Source organism: Euleptes europaea, chromosome 13 (genome assembly GCF_029931775.1).
Source record: "Euleptes europaea isolate rEulEur1 chromosome 13, rEulEur1.hap1, whole genome shotgun sequence".
NCBI classification, from domain to species: Eukaryota; Metazoa; Chordata; class Lepidosauria; order Squamata; family Sphaerodactylidae; genus Euleptes; species Euleptes europaea.
Window position 1 is genome coordinate 49,920,581 of NC_079324.1, and position 22,249 is coordinate 49,942,829.

General features: G+C 46.5%; 2 protein-coding genes across 2 annotated transcripts in view; one reads left to right on the plus strand and one right to left on the minus strand.

Annotated features, from left to right (window-relative positions):
* Nucleotides 1–22,249, plus strand: part of CHCHD10 (coiled-coil-helix-coiled-coil-helix domain containing 10) — a 123,437-nt gene that overhangs the window by 41,594 nt on the left and 59,594 nt on the right. The gene's annotated exons all lie outside the window — the stretch shown is intronic.
* Nucleotides 2,971–21,233, minus strand: WSB2 (WD repeat and SOCS box containing 2). Its single transcript, XM_056859060.1, has 9 exons — nucleotides 20,894–21,233; nucleotides 15,656–15,827; nucleotides 13,871–14,085; nucleotides 12,411–12,545; nucleotides 10,185–10,285; nucleotides 8,963–9,135; nucleotides 5,506–5,619; nucleotides 4,166–4,273; nucleotides 2,971–3,137 (listed from the first exon to the last, which is right to left on the minus strand). The coding sequence occupies exons 1-9, from the start codon at nucleotides 21,231–21,233 to the stop codon at nucleotides 2,975–2,977; spliced, it is 1,521 nt and encodes a 506-aa protein (XP_056715038.1). The 3' UTR covers nucleotides 2,971–2,974.

Consider the following 22,249-nt stretch of genomic DNA (forward strand, 5'->3'; position numbering starts at 1 on the left):
GGTTCTTCACCACCCATCTCCTCTTGTGTTCAGGATAGCTCACGGAGGCTAGAGATTCGGGTGGCAATTGAAGATGGCAATTCAAACCAGTGAGCACCTGCCCCCTAGCTCACAGGGTTCAGTTCATATCCTGTTTCATGAGGTATCAATTTATCTGGGCTTGGACCAGCTTGTAGCTATTTGTACTGTTGTCCTACCAATCTCACAATTGGGTAAAAACTATCAGGGTGTTGACATAAGCCAAACTGTGTTCTTAGCAAAAGAGAAGACTTTTTTTTAACTATCTGAGTTGGGAGGGGGGGTGTATGTACTTGTTGCTTTTTAGCACTGAGAGATGCCTTGGTTAAGTTTCTGGACTTCCAGCTACCGGATTCCTCTAAAAATCAGTAGCTTTACTAGCACCTATTAAAACTCAAATAGCATAAGGGCAACGATTGCCTTTTTTTCGTTGAGAACTCCCTATCTCTGAGGCCTGCCGAATGGGGCAGCATGGTAGATTATACCTTGCAAAGTTTCCCAGTATTAGTAAATCCCTGTAAGTGTATAAATAGCACTACAGGAGAAGGGCACAAGCTAGAACCCCTCTGCTCAGTGTGCTTGGTTTCTGCTTGCAGGGAAGCCGTAAGCAAACATTAAAAGTGTGATGCTCCTTTGCTTGAAATGATGAAGCTTACTCACCCCCATTGTGCCGCAGGTAGAGAGCAGGCTTACGTTTTCTGCTGTCAGGGAGCCACTTGGGTTGATTCTGTTGGGATCTAGGAGAAGGGAGTCAGCCCATGGAGGTTATATGCACTATTAAGTGGCTTTATCATTATCATTATTAAGTGGCTTCATCTATTAAGTGGCTTTTTCGAAACAAGTTATAAGGGATAGAAGTGGAAAGATGCCTGGCCAACTGTCGGACAGTCCCTTTGCTATAGAAGATAAAATGAAGCCTATTCTAGCAGTGGCAGGTAGGCAGATGCCATATACTGGCCTAGTGCTTATGAAGACTTAAGGTTTCCTTAAAGGCAGAAGCCGGAGTTTGATGTCTCTTTCCTTTCATGTAGGAACCCTAAGCTTCGTAGCTGCAAACTCTCCCTTTCTCCTGATGGTAAATCCTTGTCACCCTGAGACAGTTGTGGAGGCAAGAAGTGCAGAAAGCACCCCCACCTCAGCTGAGATGACAGCTGCTTATTGCCAGGGTAGCTAGTTCAGGTGACCTACTATGTAGGAGAGTTAATGGGCCACTGTGATTCCTGGAAAGATGAGCAAGTGTTAGGCTTGCCCTGCAAAACTGTTGCGAATAAAAAGCATTTTATAATTACCTTGTGTTCTTTGTCCTTGGCCTGGTGTCTGCTGCTTTCAGATTAAAATGCTTGTTTAAAAGCTCTGAGCCCATCCTGCATGTACTTTATGCCACGAGCAATCCTCTACCACTCATCCCTTTTGTCATAGATGCAAGGGTATGAGTAAACCCAGCAACCCACCTTTTTGTTTCATGCTAAGCATCCAAATGTCCCTGGGGTCTCTAACTCTAAAGGTAAAGGTAGTCCCCTGTGCAAGCACCAGGTCATTACTGACCCATGGGGTGACGTCACAGCACGAGATTTACTAGGCAGGCTTTGCTTACAGGGTTGTTTGCCATTGCCTTCCCCAGTTGTCTGCACTTTACCCCCAGCAAGCCGGGTACTCATTTTCCCGAACTCAGAAGGATGGAAGGCTGAGTCAACCTTGAGCAGGCTTCCTGAAACTGACTTCCATCAGGATCAAACTCAAGTTGTGGGCAAAGCTTTGACTGCAGTACTGCACCTTACCACTCTGCGCCATGGGGCCTAACTAGCCCATCTTAAAAGCTAAGGGAATTTCCCTTTAAAGTATTGCAAGAAAAACAAGTAGATACTATTATATCAGTTTATTCACCCCTGCAAATGCATCAATTTTTAGCACCTTGTTGGCTATTTGTGCCCTGATCCAACTCCAGTAGTGAAAAATAGTATTTTAAGCACAAAAATGTGCCTATCACATTGAAAGCACTGTGGAATAGATGAACCCATATTCAAATGCATCTCCCAGGTTATGCCCATGATTCCTAAACCTCAGCAAGCAATACTCCCATCACTATTGCTAAAAATTCAAGCTTCCTTCATTAGTTCTTGTTCACAAGCCTTGCGGGCGTACAGAGGGGAAAACTCCCTAGTGTTGTATTTAAGCTGAAGCTTTTGCTTCATTACACATTCTATGGGAAAAGGGCTACAGCTTGACTTAAATCTTGAGTTCACAGCTGAATGTATCCTGTTGAAACAAAATTAGATTGTGACAGAAGTCTTGGCCCCATATTTTAGCCTCCACTCTCCAACCCCAAAGGAGAAAGCTGCCTCATAATGACATACCAGGCCCTTGGGACAATGAAAATATTTCTGGGTGGGGTAGAGGCTGCACAGCCCAACACCCATGGCTGGGGGGGATGGATTTCTGTGAAGGCTGACGACGTTCCGTTTGTTTTCAAGTAGGAAGAATCTCCGGTTCCACCTCATTTCTACTGCAAGGTCCTATTCAGACCCAGCCTTCTCCACGGGCAGGAAGCAAAACAGAAACGGCATTTTGCACACTGTGGATCAACACCTGTCTGCATCAGAAATCCCCACCTGCAGTCAAAGAAGAGTCCTCAAATGTTTGTGTTTTTTTCCCCCCAAATCCGTGTAGACTTAACTTCCGGCCTACTCATCGGGTGGGAAAGCCCCAAGACAAACATGCTGCAAGACAGCTGTTTCTCCCGTTGCCAAAACAACCTGGTCCATAGTAACCGCCGCTACCACAGCTTCTTTTCAAGCATTGTCTTCTTTTATCCTTCAACCCCACGCTAGGAAAATAAAAACCTTTGTCCTCTTCGGTCTCGCCGAGCACAGAGCCTCTGGGCCGCAGCTGCCTCTTGCCGGCTAAAGGGAAGCTGGCGCACAGCACAGCAGCTCGCCACGGCTCAGAAATAGAAGCTTCACAAAGTCCGGTAGGTGAGGAACTCTTTCACCTTCTTGGGGATGGGCAGCGCAAGGACCTGGTAAGTTGTGAGGAAGCAGCGGATGGATTTGCGACACAGGTGCTTGAGGGAGGAGAGGGCCTGGGGGGCGGTCCAAAACTGGACGTGGCCGTCTCTTGTCCTGCGAGAGAGAAGAGATGGAGAGGTACAGGAGGAGTTATCCAAGCAAAGTGAGCTAGTGCTAAATTAGGGACCACCTTTCCACACCCCTTATGGCGACCCCTTGTGGGGTTTTCAAGGCAAGAGATTAACAGAGGTGGTTTGCCAGTGCCTTCCTCTGCAAAGCGACCCTGGTATTCCCTGGTGGTCTCCCATCCAAATACTAGCCACGGCTGATCCTGCTTGGTATCCGAGATCTGATGAGATCGGGCTATACTATGCTGCCTTCTCTCCCATGCATTTTTTTTACTGTTCCACAAACAGATTAGTAGTGATCGCAACCAAGCATCTATACACTCCACAGACAGAACTATGGAGAGGGCCAGAGGAAATACTTTTGCCCAGGTATCAGCGTGGTGTGGAGGTTAAGAGCGGCAAACTCTAATCTGGAGAACCAGGTTTGATTCCTTGCTCCTCCACATGAAGCCTGCTGGGTGACCTTGGGCTAGTCACAATTCTCTCCGAATTCTCTCAGCCCCACCTACCTCACAAAGTGTTTGTTGGGGGGGGGGAGAGGGAAGGTAGGCCGCTTTGAGACTCCTTAAAGGTAGAGAAAAGCAAGCTATAAAAACCAACTCTTCTTCTACCAGATGCCCCATCCAAGCCCCTCACTGTTTCTTTATAGCAGGGGTGTCAAACATAAAGCCCCTGGGCTGGATCCGAACCCTTGCAAGCTCTTATCCGGCCCGCGAGTCAGCTGAGGCAAACACACCCTCCAGTCCTGATCTGGGCTGGTGAGGCATAGCCCGACCAAGTGACATTTATGTCAGATCCAGCTCTTGTAACAAAAGAGTTCGACATCTGTGCTTTAAAGGTTTAGCAGTCAGCAGTTAAGGTCTTCCCACCCCCCTCTGCTTTTGAGACTTGTAAGCCAGTTTGGGGCCAGCCAATCCAGCAGCTTTAATGACCAAGCAGCCATACGGGTAAAGCCTGGCTATGTACTTCCTTGTGCTGTGGGAGAAGCAGCATGGCTGCTTGCCCAGAACGTACCCCGTAGCGATGATTCCGCCATGTGGGAAGTAAGTGCAGCAAAGTCCATTCTTCACAGGGGCAAAGGAAACTGGGCTCCCCAGCTCCAAGGCCCAGATCCTCAGCAGCCTAGAAAAGATAAGGGAGGATACAGGAGAACCATTTTTAAAAATCTATGGCTAGCAAAATACATGAACTTCAGAGAATGCTCAGCCACCCAAGCTTGAGTTCTAAAACTGTCCTGCTGACTTGCAAAAAAAACAAACAAAATTATCTGTATTTAGCCTCAGCTCCAACAAGGAAGTAGTCAATTCCTATTTCCATTTTGCAATGGGGAAATTGAGGCATCGTGGTTGTTAATGAGTCCAAGGGAAGAGGTAACGTTAAAACCCAGTACTCTCAAATCATTCTCATCCCAGTACTCATTCTCCCCACCACCACCCTAGAGAACATTTGACTCTGGAATACCTGCCAACCCATGGAAGTTTGTTGGATAATTTTGGGTCAGGAAATGCTTCTGCTTTGAATCAATCTCATGTCTGAAATGAAACTCAAAAGAATCCTATTGCCTAATTCGCATACGCAGAGGAACGAGGTGGTAGAATGGACTGTACCACTTCAGACTCCAGGCGGAAGATTCCATTTTAGAATGCTTCCCTCTGTGCAGAACCCCCTGCAAACAGATAACTAGCTCAGCAGGCAAGAGCAGGAGGTAGAACTTTTCTCCCTGCTGTGCTAGTTTTCTTTCTGTGCAGAGTTTTGGAGTTGCACAAAGGAACATTCAGAACTGGAAGCCACCCCCTGCAGTGATTCAGTCCCATTCTATTGTCCCATTCTCTTGCACATGTACAACCAAGTGTTAAGAAAGCCACTTTCTCACAGCCTCACCCCAGCACCCAAGGATTAAGAACTGAACAAGTGCTGCTTTAAGGCAAAGGACTTTCACCTTAGCTGGAGCAATGGCGTCTTGGGAGGAGAAGAAGAGTTGGTTTTTATATGCCGACTTTCTCTACCACTTAAGGGAGACTCAAACCGGCTTACAATCTCCTTCCCTTCCCCTCCCCACACCCTGTGAGGTGGGTGGGGCTGAGAGAGCTGTGACTAGCCCAAGGTCACCCGGCTGGCTTCGTGTGGAGGAGTGGGGAAACAAATCCAGTTCAACAGATTAGCCTCCACCACTCATGTGGAGTGGGGAATCAAACCCAGTTCTCCAGATCAGACTCCACTGTTCCAAACCACCGCTCTTAACCACTACACCACACTGGCTCTCCAACTAAGTCGCCAAGCACCTGCCCTGAGAGTGGGAAAGGCTTCGCGAACTGGACGGCATGAGCACTTTGCTCACCCTCCGAAGATCTCACCTGTCATCTGCCACCGTTGCAAGGTAAAGTCCTTCCGGGGAGAAGCACACGGACCGCAAGGAGCTGGCGTGGTAGTCACTGCTGTGGTCCAACGAGGACTGCAATGGAATGTGGCTGTGGAGAAAGAAAGGAAAAAAGTTGGGTCTCTTCAGACTCGTAGGGACCATCCCTCTGGCTCAGTCCAAAGGTCCACCTAGTCCGGCATCATATTTCCGGAGAAGCCCAAAGGCAGGGCCTGAAAATAACACTCATCTCCTGTTCAAGGAGTGGCGGGAGCTATGGCTCAGTGGCAGAGCAACTGCCTTGCATGCAGGAGGCCCCAGGTTCAATCTCTGGCATCTCCAGTAAAATGATCGGGCAGAAGGACATGTGAAAGATCTCCACCTGAGACACTGCAGAATGGCTGCTACTACAGAGTGGACAATATCGACTTGGAGAGGACAATGGTCTGACTCCATCTAAGGCAGCTCCATGTGTTAGAGGGCCTTCCAGCAACTAGAATTCGGGTACTGCCTCTGAGCACAGAGGTCCCATTTAGTGACTGTGGCTAATAGTCAGTCACGGGCCACTCCATGAATTTGTCTTGTTCCCTTTAAAAGCCAGGAGCCACAACATTCTGGGACAGCAAATTCCACACATTCAATTACGTGTCGTGTGACAAAGTCCTTTCCTTTTCCCCTCTATTCATCTCTTGCCTTGAAAACCTGATGGGATCAACATAAGTCAGCTGCAACTTGACAGCGCTTTACACATGCACACACACACACATCCTGAATCTGAAGCCAACCAGTCCATTTTTTTTGGTATTTGTGTTGAGAGGAAGAAGAAGAAAAAGAAGAGCTGGTTTTTATATGCCGACTTTCTCTACCTTCTAAGGAGAATCAAACCGGCTTACAATCTCCTTACCTTCCTCTCCCCACAACAGACACCCTGCGAGGTAGGTGGGGCTGAGAGAGTTCGGAGAGAACTGGGACTAGCTCAAGGTCACCCAGCAGACTTCATGTGGAGGAGTGGGGAAAACAACCCAGTTCACCAGATTAGAGTCCACTGTTCCAGTGGAGGAGTAGGGAATCACATGAACACATGAAGCTGCCTTATACTGAATCAGACCCTTGGTCCATCTAAGTTAGTATTATCTACTCAGACCGGCAGTGGCTCTCCAGGGTCTCCGGCAAGGGTCTTTCACATCACCTACTTGCCTAGTCCCTTTAAATGGAGATGCTGGAGATTGAACCTGGGACCTTTTGCATGCCAAGCAGATGCTCTACCACTGAGCCACGGCCTCTCCCTGGTTCTCCAAATTAGAACCCGCTGCTCTTAACCACTACACCATACTGGCTGAAGGATTTCTCCATCTGCTATTTGTGATTTTAGAAACCTCTTCCCAGTCTCCCCCCTTAAAGCACTGCTTTTTGAGAAAAAGACTTTAGAACATGGCATCGTAAGTAAGCCCGTGGTCATTTCGATTGCCCCTTTTCTTCTAAGACCCAAAGGACACAATACATTTCTCCATGAGTCAAACTGGGCTTCTCCCATCTTGACTCACTCACTTTCGCTGCAGCCACATGACAGCTGTGGGAAACTTACTTCCCCAAGTGCCAGAGGGGATAAGGACCTCAGAGCAGGGGGCGCAGAGGCATCATCCCCTTCCCCAGCATTTCCCCGAGCTGAAATGGCCTTGGGGAGTGTTATTTGCCCCACCGCGGGGCTGCACATCCAGTGACTGACCCCCGACCTAACTCACTTGGGAAGTGTAGCCTGACATTCAGAAGACATCCTTTCTGAGATGAACTGAAGGCTCCACCTAGTGACAGATCAGCAAACTACGGCTGGGTTAGGAGTGAAGCACAAAGCAAACAAAGCATCTTCGACTTTTCAGATAGATCAGAGAGGTTTTGTCCATGTGGGACAGGGGACATTGAAACCATCGAACATGCACTGATATGTTGCCCATTCTATCACGAAGTCAGATCAAAGCTTATTCCCCCCCCCCTTGCATGGTAAATTCCCTGAAGAGTCAGTTGAGCTTTTGGCAAAGAAGCTATTAGGAGAAGATCCTCAGCTTACGCCCCAAACTGCCAAGTTCTGCGCTGCTGCTATTAAAACACGCAGAACTTTATGAGAGAATGATTGCCAGAGTATTTTACAATTTTATCAATTTTAAGCAGATAATTTTAACCAGGGGTTGTTTTTATTGATCTTACACCTTTATTTGTACGGGCAGTCTGTGATTCTGCAGTGCAAAACTATTTAATCTGGAAATTTTGATGTGTTGGAATGTGATTGGTCAGTTGACCATATTAATAGATTTGATTTGACTTCTCAACTCACTGGCCAATAGTTAACTTGGGGTTAACTTCTGGAACTAAAAAAGAGGAAATGGAGCTGAACATCAGGGATCCTGGTCCCATGAAGACAGCTGCTTGGCTGAAATCTTTGAGAGAGGTAATAGAGCTGCAACCCTGCTTAACAAACCTGTGGGGTTCAGCTGACGCCATTTAAACCTCCTTTAAGGGGAGACATCAAAGTGAAGCTTTCTCCTTAAAGTAAGGCGCAACGGTTGCCATGCGATACGGGAGATTCCTGATCAGATCACTCTTCCCCGCCTCTTTCAAGAAACTGTGTGGGGATAAGGTAATGGAGAGATGCTCCGGTTCCAATGTACTATTATGCCTGTGCTGTGGGTTTAAATAGCACAGCTGAGGCCTGGGAAATCGGTTGTTCCAATAAAAAATCGGAGCCAACCTGCAGCTGCTTTAAAGTTCAAGTCGGGAGAGCCAATCCCAGCCCTGAAGTTAAAACTGGAAAACAGGACCCCAAATGCAAGGAAGGACTGCCTCAAGAGAAGGGCTGTAGCTCAGTGGTACAGCCTCTGCTTGGCATGCAGAAGGCCCCAGGTTCAATCCCTGGCATCTCCAGTTAAAGAGACTAGGCAAGTAGGTGATGGGAAAGACCTCTGCCTGAGAACCTGGAGAGCCACTGCCAGTCTGAGTAGACGATACTGACTTTGATGGATCAAGGGGTCTCATTCAGTATAAGGCAGCTTTATGTGTTCAATTTGGTGAGGGACTGTGGCTTAGTGGTAGAGCATCTGCTTGGCATGCAGAAGGTCCCAGGTTCAATCCTCAGCATCTCCAATTAAAGGGACTGGGCAAGTAGGTGATGTGAAAGACCCCTGCCTGAGACCCTGGAGAGCCGCTGCCAGTCTGAGTAGACAATACTGACTTTCAGTGTTACTGTCCTTCAGTGTTACTCCTCTGAAGATGCCTGCCACAGCTGCTGGCGAAACGTCAGGAAAGAAAATACCAAGACCATGGTCACACAGCCCAGATAACCTACAAGAACCAATACTGACTTTGATGGACCAAGGGTCTGATTCAGTATAAGGCAGATTCATGTGTTAATGCATTCATGTGTGTTCACCTTTCAGGGCCTAGAGGACTGCCATCTCCCTTACCAGAGGGATCTCAGTTGCTCCCCTGTGCAGGGGTCCCAGAGGATCACAGAGGCATCGTAGGAGGCGGTTGCAAGAAGCGCAGAGTCTGGAGAGAACTCGCATGATACGACGCAGCCCTGGTGCCCTTCCAGCTTCCTCAGGAGGCTGTAGGAGTGCATACTCCACAGGAGGGCCTGCAAAGGAAAAAGAGGAAGGAAATCAAACCTGTGAATGTGGTGGTGTTTTTTTTTTTTAAAGGACCTGATGTGGATGGCTCAGTCTAGCCCAATCTCGTCAGATCTCAGAAGCTAAGCAGGGTCATCCCTGGCTAGTACTTGGATGGGAGACTGCCGAGGAATACCAAAGCCCTTATGCAGAAGAAGGCAATGGTAAACCACCTCTGTCAGTCTCTTGCCTTGAAAACTCCATGGGGTTGCCATACGTCGGCTGCACCATAAGACGGCAGTTTGCACACACACACACACACACACACACACACAGTTAAAAGGTTGAAACAGCACATGAAGAAGAAGAAGAGTTGGTTTTTATACCCCACTTTTCTCTACCTTTAAGGAGTCTCAAAGTGGCTTACAATGGCCTTCTCTTCCTCTCCCCACAACTGACACCTTGTGAGGTAGGTGAGGCTTAGAGAGTTTGGAGAGAACTGTGACTAGCACAAGGTCACCCAGTTGCCTTCATGTGGAGGAGCAGAACCAACCTGGTTCACCAGATTAGTGTCCATCGCTCATGTGGAGGAGTGGGGAATCAAACCTGGTTCTCCAGATTAGAGTCCATCGATCCTGACCACTACAACATGCTGTCTCTGAGAGTACACCAGGCAGGCAAAAGTCCTTTAATAAAACCTGTTAACGGGAGTTGCCAGGGATCGAACCCGTGACTTCCTGAATGCAAAGCCGGTGCTCGGCCACAGCCTTTCCTGCTGCTTGGGAAACCTAACAAGCTGCCCAATATCCAGAGTCTAGCTAGCTCAATATGCACTAGTCTAGCTAGCTCAGCATCATCTCCATTGACCGGAAGCGGCTCTCCAGAGCCTCCAGTACAGAAACGTCCTCACACCACCCCTACCACCCGTGGTCTTTTGGCGATGCCAAGGAGTGAACTTGGGACCTTCTGCAAGCAGAAGTCTGTCCTCTACAACCTAGCCAAAGCCCTCGGAGTTTAACTGCCAGGCCGGCTGCTGCTACTCCTCCACCACCACCTTCCCATTGGAAGCAAGGCTCACCGACTTCTCTCCAGCAGCCGAACACAACAGGTTACCGTCGGGGGAGATGCAGCAGCAGTAAACCCACTGGACATGGCCAGACAGCACCTGCAGTTGCCTTCCTGCTGGAAAACGAGAAACATCAGTAGAGCATTGGAACAGGCTTGCCTTCTGAAATAGGTTTGCTTTTTGATCGTGCAGGAAGACACATCCCATTATCCCCAAACCATGTGTTTATTCTGATCCTCCAGGATCAGAGGAGCATGCCTATTATATTGGGTGCCGTGGGACACAGGTAGGATAATGCTGCTGCAGTCGTCTCTTTTGAGGGCTTCCTAGAGGCACCTGGTTGGTCGCTGTATGAACAGACTGCTGGACTTGATGGGCCTTGGTCTGATCCAGCAGGGCCTTTCTTATGTTCTTATTCCTGTGATAATCGGATCAATTAACATCTGTATTTACCTGTTAAGTACTTGCTTAATAAAAAGAGCTGTATTTTCTTTTAAAGAGCCATTAACTTGGGAAAGTTTGCGGCTTGTTCTGCCAGTTAAGGATCAAACGCCTAGACCTCTCATATTTTGTTGTGCTATAAATAAGCCAATGAAGAAAGCTGATAGGAAGAAAGTAGATTCCTTTGAAATGTGGTGTTGGAGGAGAGGGTTACGGATACCATGGACGGCCAAAAAAAAACAAATCACTGGGTTATCGATCAAATAAAGCCTGAACTGACCCTAGAAGTAAAAATGACTAAATTGAGTCTATCGTACTTTGGCCACATTATGAGAAGACATGAGTCACTGGAAAAGACAATCATGCTAGGAAAAGCTGAAGGCAGCAGGAAAAGAGGAAGATGTTGGATTCTGAGGGCTTTGTTATGCCCAAATCCCTGTTAAATTAGCAGAGTGCACAAAGGCTGTTGTGCGCAGAGAAGCCCATCCAAACCTCTGTGTGTGCCAGGAACAAAATTGCTAGGAGCCTTTTGTTTATTTAACTAATATACTTCATTTATTGTAGAAAATACATTTCTGGATAGGATAGAGTAAAGTATAGTTGCCTATCTATTCTAACTAACTAGGATGGAGGGAAATCCAGGACATGAGTCCTTCCCTCATGGTGGCAAGATGGAGAAGAGTGCCAGTGTGAGGAGGTGGGGAAGAAACAGGAAGGAAGGAAGTTTCCCTAAGAGTAGCAATCTACTTATCAAAGGGATAGGTCAGAGCAGTAGAGAAAGGATGCCCCAGTGTCTTGTCCCCTCTAACTGTCTTGGCCAACCCGAGCTGCTCTCCTCCTCTGAGGAAGAGGAGGAGTGGGAACCTGGGCCTGTTCCTCCAAGGACCTCACTGGAACAGCAGGAACAGACATCAGAGCCACCAAGACCCATGACAGGGGATGAGGGCTGCTCCTTCTGGCAGCAAACAGAACGGCAGCAAGAAGGGCAGGACTCCTCGCCTGCAAGTTCTCCCAAGCTGGCTGAAAAGCAGAGAATCAGGGCTTCAATTAAGGGAAAGAAGGCAAAATGCCAGGTGGGCCTTGAGAGAGAGAAAGAAGACAATTAAGCCTAATCAGGAAGGAGGGGAAGAAGCTGGAGTTGTTAGGCTGATAAAAGGCCAGGCAGTTTGCCAGAGTTGTTGTGGGTTCAACACATGTTGAAGGCCACTGACTGAGAGAAGTAAACAGAAGCTCCAAGCAACTGAAGCTATCTCAGTCAACCCCGGTGTGCAAGCTGCAGTCTGATCTGGTTAACAAGGAGGTTGTGCTGGTAAGTGCCCTTACTCCTTTGTCTGCTAATTACCTTAATCTAGCCCGGTCCCCGGGAAGAGAAAAGCCTGCGTCAGGCTCGGGTCAATGCAGCCCTCCCATTGCTGTTGTTGAAACCAGAGGCCAAGCCTCCAGCCTGGTTCCTGCCTGCACGCTACACTCCTGCCGGAGTACGACATGATCTCTCTGACTCACTAGTCTTGTCCCCCTCTGGAGTCTGAGGATAAGAGACAGCGCAAAGTCCTTCACTTCCAACACTAGATTAGTGCTTGGCCACTGTGTGAACAGACTGCTGGACTTGATGGACCTTGGTCTGATCCAGCATGGCCTTTCTTATGTTTATGTTCTTTGTTCTTAATTCATCACAGGCCAATTGCCTCCTTTTTAGGATTCGCACACCGCCAAAGAGGTTCAATTTATGTTGAAGACTCATTTTAAAAGTCTGAAACATTTAAAAAACAAAACCAGCCCCGTCTCACAAGGCCATACCATTCCGGCTCAGGTCCCAGACACGCAGGGTCTTGTCACGGGAAGCGGAGACAAGGATGGAGCCACTCTCGTTGGGAGCAAAGCTCAGGTCCCTCACGACGTCTAGGTGCCCTGAGAGGTTGAACAACAAACGCCCTGCAAACAGCAGGATGCGGGGTAAGCCCGGCAAGGAAGACGAGCCAAGTACAAACAAACAAGCAGTGCTGAAATACCAAACGTTACCCCAACAACAGCACAGTAGGCTACTGATAAACAATAAAATCCCAAACATTCAAACACATAATGATTTCATTGTAACTGCATGAAAGCATATCATCATTAACTAACATCCAGGAGCTAATGCAGAAAAGCTCAAAGTAAGACAAAATTGTCCAAATTCTGCTTAGAGCAGGTAAAGGGGTATATCACAGTCCAAACAGAGTAATAATATGATGAATGCACAGTAATGTTGATAGAAGAGACGGAAAACTGGATATCTGCTGTTTCGAAGGATAGAATAATAGAATCATAGAGTTGGAAGGGACCGCCAGGGTCATCTAGTCCAACCCCCTGCACAATGCAGGAGTTTCACAACTACCTCTCCCCACACCCCCCCAGCGAACCCCTACTCCATGCCCAGAAGATGGCCAAGATGCCCTCCCTCTCATAAACTGCCTAAGGTCATAGAATCATCGTTGCTGACAGATGGCCATCTAGCCTCTGCTTAAAAACTTCATCAGTCTACATATCATACAATAAAGAGGAGGTGTGAGCATAAACAACCTTCCTCATATAGGACTAGCGAGTAATGACCGCTTTGGAAAAGTATACTCACATAGGATTTGCGTCCAAGAAGATGCATGCTAAATTCTCGCTCTTAAGCAATCTATGTTATGCCCTGGACCTGACAATTTTTAAACTGTTTTTTTTAACCTTACTGTGTATTTATTTATTGTTATTTATTTATGCAGTTAATATCCCTCCCCTCCCCGGCTAAGACGGGCTCGGGGCGGCTCACAACATCTTCACAGCTAAAACATAGCAATTTACAGTTAAAATTCTCTAACATCTGTTACAAATTCAAGTGTTTCCCTTGAAACCTTCAACATAGTAGGGCTAACCAAAGGGGAAGGAATAAAGGGAAAAACAAGCAACTCCATGAAGAAAGATATTGTCTGTTTATGTTTTAAAATAAATAAAATAAAAATAAAAATAGGGATTTTAAAAAAATCACATCTAAACAATGCTACACTAAGAAAGCAGGATAGAAACAGGAAGGAAAAAGGAAGGGACGGAGGCCAGCAAGATGGAAACTGTCACGGTCTTCAACTGTAGGCCAGCGGAAAATCTCGGTCTTACAGGCCCTGCGAAATTGCATCATATTTATTACTGCCTGGGCAGTTGCTTTTGTTATATTGCTATGGCCTTTGGTCTTACACAATAAATTCTACCTACCAAAACTCTAACCATGAAATAAATACCTGTCTCCACCTGCCAGACTTTAATCTGCCCATCGTTCAGTCCCGTAGCGAGAACCAAGCAGGGAGCATGCTTTCTGGAGCCGGGAAGGAGCCACGGGCTAAATGCCAGGCCCCAGACAATCTGACCACACTCCAATGTCTTCTCCTTGGCCCCGCCTCGACCCCTGGCTTCACCTTTGGCACAGTGGCTCTTGCGCTCCCGGGCTTTGCAGCTCCTGTGGAGAGAAAGGGGAAGGGGGAGGCACGTCAAGGATATGGAAGGATCCAATAGCTTCTCATCTAGTTCCTTCTCCCGTCTAAAGACAAGATGACACCCTCTCCCCTGATCCACTGGCACAACCCAGATCAAGCTATCACAAGCCATGTGTTAGAACTGTGTGTGTGTGTAAAGTGCCCTCAAGCCGTAGCCGACTTACGGCCACCCTGTAGGGTTTTCAAGGCAAGAGATGTTCGGAGGTGGTGTGCCATTGCCTGCCTCTGTGTGGGCTGAGAAAGTTCAGAGAGAACTGTGACTGGCCCAAGGTCACCCAGCAAGCTTCATGTGGAAGGGTGGGGGAATTGAACCTGGTTCTGCAGATCAGAGTCCCACCGCTCTTAACCACTATACAACACTGGCTCTCTGTGCTAGTAATGAGTGTGTGTGTGTAAAGTGCCGTCAAGTAGCAGCCAACTTATGGCAACGCCTTTTTGGGGTTTTCATGGCAAGAGACTAACAGAGGTGGCTTGCCAGTGCCTTCCTCTGCACAGCAACCCTGGTATTCCTTGGTCTCCCATCCAAATACTAGTATAGAATCATAAAGTTGGAAGGGACCACCAGGGTCATCTAGTCCACCCCCCTGCACAATGCAGGAAATTCACAACTACCTCCCCCCCCCCGCACACCCCTAGTGACCAGAAGATGGCCAAGATGCCCTCCGTCTCATCATCTGCCTAAGGTCACAGAATGAGCATTGCTGACAGATGGCCATCTAACCTCTTCTTAAAAACCTCCAGGGAAGGAGAGCTTACCACCTCCCGAGGAAGCCTGTTCTACTGAGGAACCGCTGTAACTGTTAGAAAATTCTTCCTAATGTCTAGGCGGAAACTTTTTGATTTAATTTCAACCCATTGGTTCTGGTCCGGCCTTCTTGGGCAACAGAAAACAACTCAGCACCATCCTCTATAAGACAGCCCTTCAAGTACTTGAAGATGGTTGTCATATCCCCTCTCAGTCTTCTCCTCTTTAGGCTAAACATACCCAGCTCCTTCAACCTTTCCTCATAGGACTTAGTCTCCAGACCCCTCACCATTTTTGTTGCCCTCCTCTGGAGGTAACACAAACCTCTAAATGAACAGGCAAGCCAGCCAATCTTCAGCCTCAGTTCCCCATCCATAAAATGGGAACAACCATAACCAACTTCACTGGCTGATTGCCAGGATAAAGAGGAATCATTCTCTAGAACCAAAGTTCTGCATATGTGAAGTTCACTTTGAGCTGATTAGTGTTATGGGTGCAGCCATAGGGAGCCCAGCATTGTCCCGGCTAAGCTATGCTTACTTATGGCCGCCACACACCCACCACCTGACCCTGGTGGCCTCTTCTCGCCATAGCCTGCTGCCAGAGAGCCTGCAACTGGGGTTGTCAGGGACCAGGCCTGAAATGTGAAGCATCCAAAGCGCATGAGCTGCCACCAAGCTCTGCTAGTGCCACAGGCATGATCCCCTTAGGTCAGGTCTTGATCTAAGGATGGCTCTCAACGCACTAGGCTAGGGCATAGCCGAAGGAACACCCCTGGATATACTCACGGCTCAGATTCCTCCAAAGGCCAAGGGAGCAGCGTGACAACACAGTGGCCCCGAGACCAAGCGAACCAAGCACCGTCGGGGGAGAAGGCCACACTCCACGTCTCACAAGTGGATTTCCAATAGAACGGCTGGGGCTGCCCGGGCTTCAGTTCAGCCACTAGGAGAGGCTCACCTGGAGAAGGAGGCAGACGTTTTCAGAACCGGACACGGACACAGTCAAGTTAGAACAATAAACAGCCAAAGTCGCCTGCAGGATGGATAACAATAATTCTGGCTAACTTGAAGGAGGGCTGGTTCTCCTGCAGTGTGGTAGTCCAGTCTTTCTGCCTTTAGACACAAGGCTCAAAACCAGCTTGCGGGTCAATCGATTATCCAGGGAAGTTCCAAGGATATTGACAGCCATGACTTGCTTATAGATGATGCAAAGAAATCATATTTTTGACCTGCTCTTTCTAAAAGAAGTGAGGATTTGAACCGAGGCCTCCCCTGTCCTAGTTTAACACTGCTGCATCGAACTGGCTAATTTCACACATTGTAAAGGCACCCAAACACAGTATTTACTCTCAATGCTAGGCTAGTTTTTTTATCAGCAAAAAGAGATGAGTCATCTTACACTCATCTACAAGTTAAGTTACACCCAGCACAATGTTGGAAGGGGTGTATAAGCTTTTTGGAGAAAGGGGGATCATCTAACATTCAGGGTCACCTCCTTTTCGAGTAAATATGAATACTGTTTGTTCTGTTTTTGTTGATCATAATCAAATGCTATTATCCCCCTTCTTTTAGCAGACTCCTCTCGGGAGATAACCATTCAAGTAGCCAAATTTTGCCTCCAGTCTAGTGGGATTCGTAAACAGCTAACTGAAAACCTTTCCCCATAGAAGATCTTTCCTCCTCCTCTTCAAATCATCCCTTCCAGAATCATCAACTTTTATTATATAATATCGTCGAAGGCTTTCACGGTCAGAGTTCATCAGTTCTTGTAGGTTATCCGGGCTGTGTGACTGTGGTCTTGGTATTTTCTTTCCTGACGTTTCGCCACAGCTGCTGGCGAAACGTCAGGAAAGAAAATACCAAGACCACGGTCACACAACCTGGATAACCTACAAGAATTTATTATATCATATTTTATTATTTTAATCTAACTTTGTTTTTCATTCAGAGCTGATATTGTATCGAAATAAAACTTGATTGATTGAAATGCTATTATCCCAATTAAATCTCTAGTTTCCCCAAAATAACAAATTTTCATGATTAGTTAAGTTTGACTCAAGAAATACTGGTTAACGTTTTTAACAAAATTGCTGGTTTCCCTTTACTTAGGTAAGCTTCCATATAGGTTTGGAAGCAGGAGGGGGGAAATACTGAGTTTTAATCATTAACTTTTAATCTTCATTCTTAATGTTTTGTTTTGTAAACCACCTCAGGCAGGTTCCCTGGGGAGGTGGCATACTATTTTTCTAAATAAATAGATTAAAAAAGAAACAAGGTACAGTGGGAGAGTAATTTCAAAGCCAGGTCACAAACAACAGGAGCTCTGACTTGCCTGGTTTCTAGCTAACATGATGACTGTATTTAATGATTTTTACATATGTTGATTTGATTCCAATCCACTGCCAGCATGTTTTATGGGGAAGCAGCAAACGATCTATATAGAAACAACAGTGGAGTAAGGAAACTGGATTCACACAAACACATCCCTTGGCAGTTTTGAACTAAAACCCCACAGGAAATCCTAATCAGAGATCTTCTACATTACATCCAAGGCAGCTTTTAGTTGGCAAACAAGACTTATGCTAAAATGGGTCCTCAGAACTGTAAGCAAAGAGAGTTTGCACCGCTCAAATGTAAGAAACAGTATGGGCCATTTGGAATACAGCATTAAGTAATAAAAACACGTACACTGCATGCTTAGAACAACCACCGAATCCCCCTAAGCAGCTTAGCAATATTTCAAACCGAAACACACAAAAAGAGATCCAACACCTCTCCCCATTATATTTTTAACTACGCTAATTTAGTAGCTGTGGTGTGAAAGATGCTCACAGCCCCAATTAAACCCAATTTGAGTAGAATTCAATTTAAGCAGTGTAAACTTTTTCTATCACTGTTCAACTACAGCACAAAGAGAGAGAGAAAGAAAACTTTCCCAACATAATTTCCGAGAGCCAGGCTGAATCTTAAAGAAAGTGGCAATAGCCTTAAACACCTAGGGTTGTCAACCTCCAGGTGGTGGCTGGAGATCTCCTGCTGTTACAGCTGGTCTCCAGGTGACAGAGATCAGCTCCCCTGGAAAAAATGGCCACTTTGGAAGTTGGACCCCGTTGAAGTCCCTCCCCTCCCCAAGCCCCGCCTTCCTCAGGCTCCACCCTCAAAATCTCCAGGTATTTTCCCAACCCAAACCTGGCAACCCTACTAAAAACCTTTTGCAAACAGATGCACTTTCCACTCTCCAGAACTAATTTCAGTGGACTATGTTCAACTGTACAGTTAAACAGTATTGTGTGTGTGTTAAGTGCCGTCAAGTCACTTCTGACTCATGGCGACCCTATGAATGAAAGTCCTCCAAAACGTCCTGTCTTTGACAGCCTCGCTCAGATCTTGCATATTGAGGTCTGTGGCTTCCTTTATTGAGTCAGTCCATCTCTTGTTGGGTCTTCCTCTTTTCCTGCTGCCCTCAACTTTTCCTGGCATGACTGCCTTTTCCAGTGACTCGTGTCTTCTCATAATTATGTGTTCGACAGCCTCGGTTTAGTCATTTTAGCTGCTAGGGTCAGCTCAGGCTTGATTTGATCTATATACCCACTGATTTGTTTTTGGGGTTTTTTGGCGGTCCACAGTATCCATAGCCCCCTCCTCCAACACCACATTTCAAAGGAATCTTTCTTCCTTTTTTAAAAATATTTTTTTTTATTTTCCAAAACAAAACAAAAAACAAAAATACATACAATTACATTCACACAGGTTTTACTCCTTCGGGGAGTTAATTTCACTTTACATCATATACATCATATAGCTTGCTTAACTTGTTCATATACTATAGCAGTTTTGAACTATTCTACCTTACATCGTGTATATCTTATAATTTGATTAGCATGTTCATTTACTATAACAGTTTTGAACTATACTACTTTCTTCCTATCAGCTTTCTTCAATGTACAGCTTCCACACCCATACAAACAGCATTGGGGAAAACAAACAGGAATCTAGCGGCTAACCTGCGTTGTAAAGCTAGATAGCAATTGTGTAAAATCCAAATCTAATTCGGAAAAACACAGAGCTCGTTGAGCAATTATGCTGGACTAGTTAATACAGGGTTACAAATCAGTGGGTTATAAATCAAACCAAGCCTGAACTGACCCTGGAAGCTAAAACGACTAAACTGAAGCTATCGTATTTTGGTCACATTATGAGAAGGCAAGAGTCACTGGAGAAGACAGTCATGCTAGGAAAAGTTGAGGGCAGCAGGAAAAGGGGAAGACCCAACAAGAGATGGGTTGACTCAATGAAGGAAGCCATGGCCATCAGTTTGCAAGATCTGAGCGAGGCTGTCAAAGATAGGACATTTTGGAGGACTTTTATTCATAGGGTTGCCATGAGTCGGAAGCGACTTGCTGGCACTTCTCTCACTCACTCATTCACACACACACAGTTAATACCGGTAAAGGGGAAGGAAGGAAGGAATCCGAGGTTTGATTAAGACAGTCACTGGCCATTTATGCACGGGAGGTTTTGCCTTGGATTTGCTGCTCTTTAGATGCACATTTTCCCCATCCCAGTTCTCAAAACTCAACAATAAGCCCCCGTGCAAAGTTCTGAGGTTTTGGATGGGGGAAACGTGCATCTAGAGAGCGGCAAGCCCAAGGGCCACTGTTACAGGGAGGTGAAAATCTCACGCCCCACCTCAACGCAGGGTCGGGCGAAATCCCTGACTCCCGTCTCCCATACGCACAGTTCACACTGGAGAGCGAACGGGATAAGAGGAGAAGGGGGCAGGGAGCTCGGGGGTAAACAAGAGGGACCAGGCCACATTCAAGGCTACGTTATTAGCAAGCAAAGCAGTAACAGTATTGTCGAAGGCTTTCACGGTCAGAGTTCATTGGTTCTTGTGGGTTATCCGGGCTGTGTAACCCTGGTCTTGGTATTGACGTTTGGCCAGCAGCTGTGGCAGGCATCTTCAGAGGAGTCACACTGAAGGACAGGGTCTCTGAAGATGCCTGCCATCTTCATCTTCCTCTGAAGATGCCTGCCACAGCTGCTGGTGACACAGCCTGGATAACCCACAAGAACCAAAAAGCAGCAATAGCTCTGGGTGGGAAGGATAAAAGCAAACGGACTATGGAAATCGGGCCCAACTCTCTGTTTGAATTGATACAGTCGGATATCGTGGAGATGATGAAGTCAGAATTTCTACAACAAAATATCCCTAAAACTTCAGAGATGATGTTGTAAAGTATTGTACTGGACTATATTATAACACAACGGACCTTTTTGCTCTATGCCAGCACAGCTGCGAGAATAGTCTATGCAGCTAAATGGAAAATGACTGAAATACCGGACAAAACTGATTGGATTCATAAAACATTTGAACTAGCAGAAATGGCAAAATTGACTGAGTTAGTAAATTAAAAAGATAATGATTATAACTTAAACTAAGTTAATTTTCTTGTTTCTACTCTTTTTCTTTTTTAATAACTAGAAGGTTTTATAAAAAAAATTTTTTTTATAAAGAATTAGAAAATAATTGCTAAGAGGATTACGAAGATAAGTCAGAGATAGAAGAAGGAAGGGGGGAAGTTAAAGTAGGGGAAGAACTGTTATATATATATGTTAGTTTTAATTGAGAATTAGAAAAGATTGAAAGGCAACGTTAGTCGATTGTATCGAATATGTGAAAAAACAATTAAAAAAATAGATGATGAAGTCAGAAGACTTCATGGGGAGACATGAGCAGGGAAACCACGCGTCGATGGAAGACCTATTCAGAGCGGATAGCAATGGAAGGAAGACAAGCCATTCGGTGGGAGATCCAGGCTTTGCGCCCGTGGCTGGGGTTAAGAGACTAAAAACTAGGAGGAGGAGGAGTGGGGCTGGGGAGGGGGACGGGAGGGAATCAGAAAAAGAAGGCGTTATGCGAACAAGGGATGTAGAAAAAGAAATATATGTTTGAAACGTGTATAAAAAGAAATTAAAAAAAAAAGAAAATTAAAAGAGAAGGGGGCATCGCCGGCCGCTCACCCTCCACCGCCGCCTCCTCCTCCCTGCTGCCCACGAGCGGGCGGCGCAGTAGGGGGTCCCCCGCAGGCGGCTCCATACGGCTCGCGGGCGGACCCGTCCGCAGCGGGCAACGGCGCCGCTTCCTCTTCCCGTTCCTGACCTCCGCCGGGGGCGGGGAGCGGAGGCGGGGCGGCGGGGCGGGCCGGAGAGGGCGGAGGAGCACGCCGCCCGGGTCCCTCGCCGGCGCCTTTGCGCCCAGGGCGCGCGGAGAGGCTTGGGCTGCCCCGTTGGAGCGGACCCTTCCCGACCTCTCCGCGGCATCGCTCCACGTGCGTCGGGATGCCAGCTCTCTCTTCGTCATGGGGGGTGGGGGGGTTTTTGGGGGCGGAGCCTGAGGAGGGCGGGGTTTGGGGAGGGGAGGGACTTCGGTGCCATAGAGTCCAATGGCCGGCAGTTTTTTTTTCTCTTTCCCCCCCCTTTTTTTTATTATAAATTTTCATTTATTTTTAGAACATAAAACACAAAACAAACAAACACAATAAAAATGATATATATAAAAAATTAACAAAGGAAAATACAAAAGAGTATCTGTGTATACTTATTAATACATTCATAGTGACAAAATTAGAAAGACCAAAAAGATACCCCTTCGACCCTCCGCCCACCTTAAAAAAGTGACCCTGCCCGACCTCTCCGCGGCATCGTTCCACGTGCTTAGGGTTGCCAGCTCTCTCTTCGTCATGGGGAGGAGGTTTTGGGGGCGGAGCCTGAGGAGGGCGGGGTTTGGGGAGGGGAAGGACTTCGGTGCCATAGTCAACGGCCGGCTGTTTTTTTTCCTTTTTTTTCAGTTGTAATAGCAGGAGATCTTCTGCTATTACCTGGAGGTTTAGCAAAAAAATAGAGCGTACTGATATATATATATATTTAGAATAAACCCTCAATGAAGGGTTCCGTTACTGTGGCTTTTTTCCTTCACTGAGGATTTATTCTAAGAAATTACCTGGAAGTTGGTAACCTTACATGTGCGCCTGTTAAGGACCGTAAAGTCCTCTCTCTCTCTCTCTCTCTCTCTCTCTCTCTCTCTCTCTCTCTCTCTCTCTCTCTCTCTATATATATATATTATTATTATTATTATTATTATTATTTTTCAATAATTACTATACAACTCATTTGGCAATACATCCTATACAGCAATCTTTGAATCGATAAAAAATTTAAGAATTATTAGGTGTATGTCTTCAGTATTAAATATAATTAATTATAATTGACTTCCCCACCAACTTCCTCCCTCCATACAAATATCTGGTGTCTCCTTCGTATTAATATTTTCTAATCCTTATAAGTCATTATTTTAATGTTATACTTTCCTCTTATTTA

Excerpts from the sequence above, each read along its gene's own strand:
- WSB2 (XM_056859060.1), bottom strand. The coding sequence starts at position 21,233 with ATGACGAAGAGAGAGCTGGCATCCCGACGCACGTGGAGCGATGCCGCG. Across the intron at positions 4,274-5,505 it reads GCAACGGTGGCAGATGACAG|GCTGCTGAGGATCTGGGCCT; the intron begins GTGAGATCTTCG and ends TATCTTTTCTAG. Across the intron at positions 3,138-4,165 it reads GGCGGAATCATCGCTACGGG|GACAAGAGACGGCCACGTCC; the intron begins GTACGTTCTGGG and ends TCTCTCTCGCAG.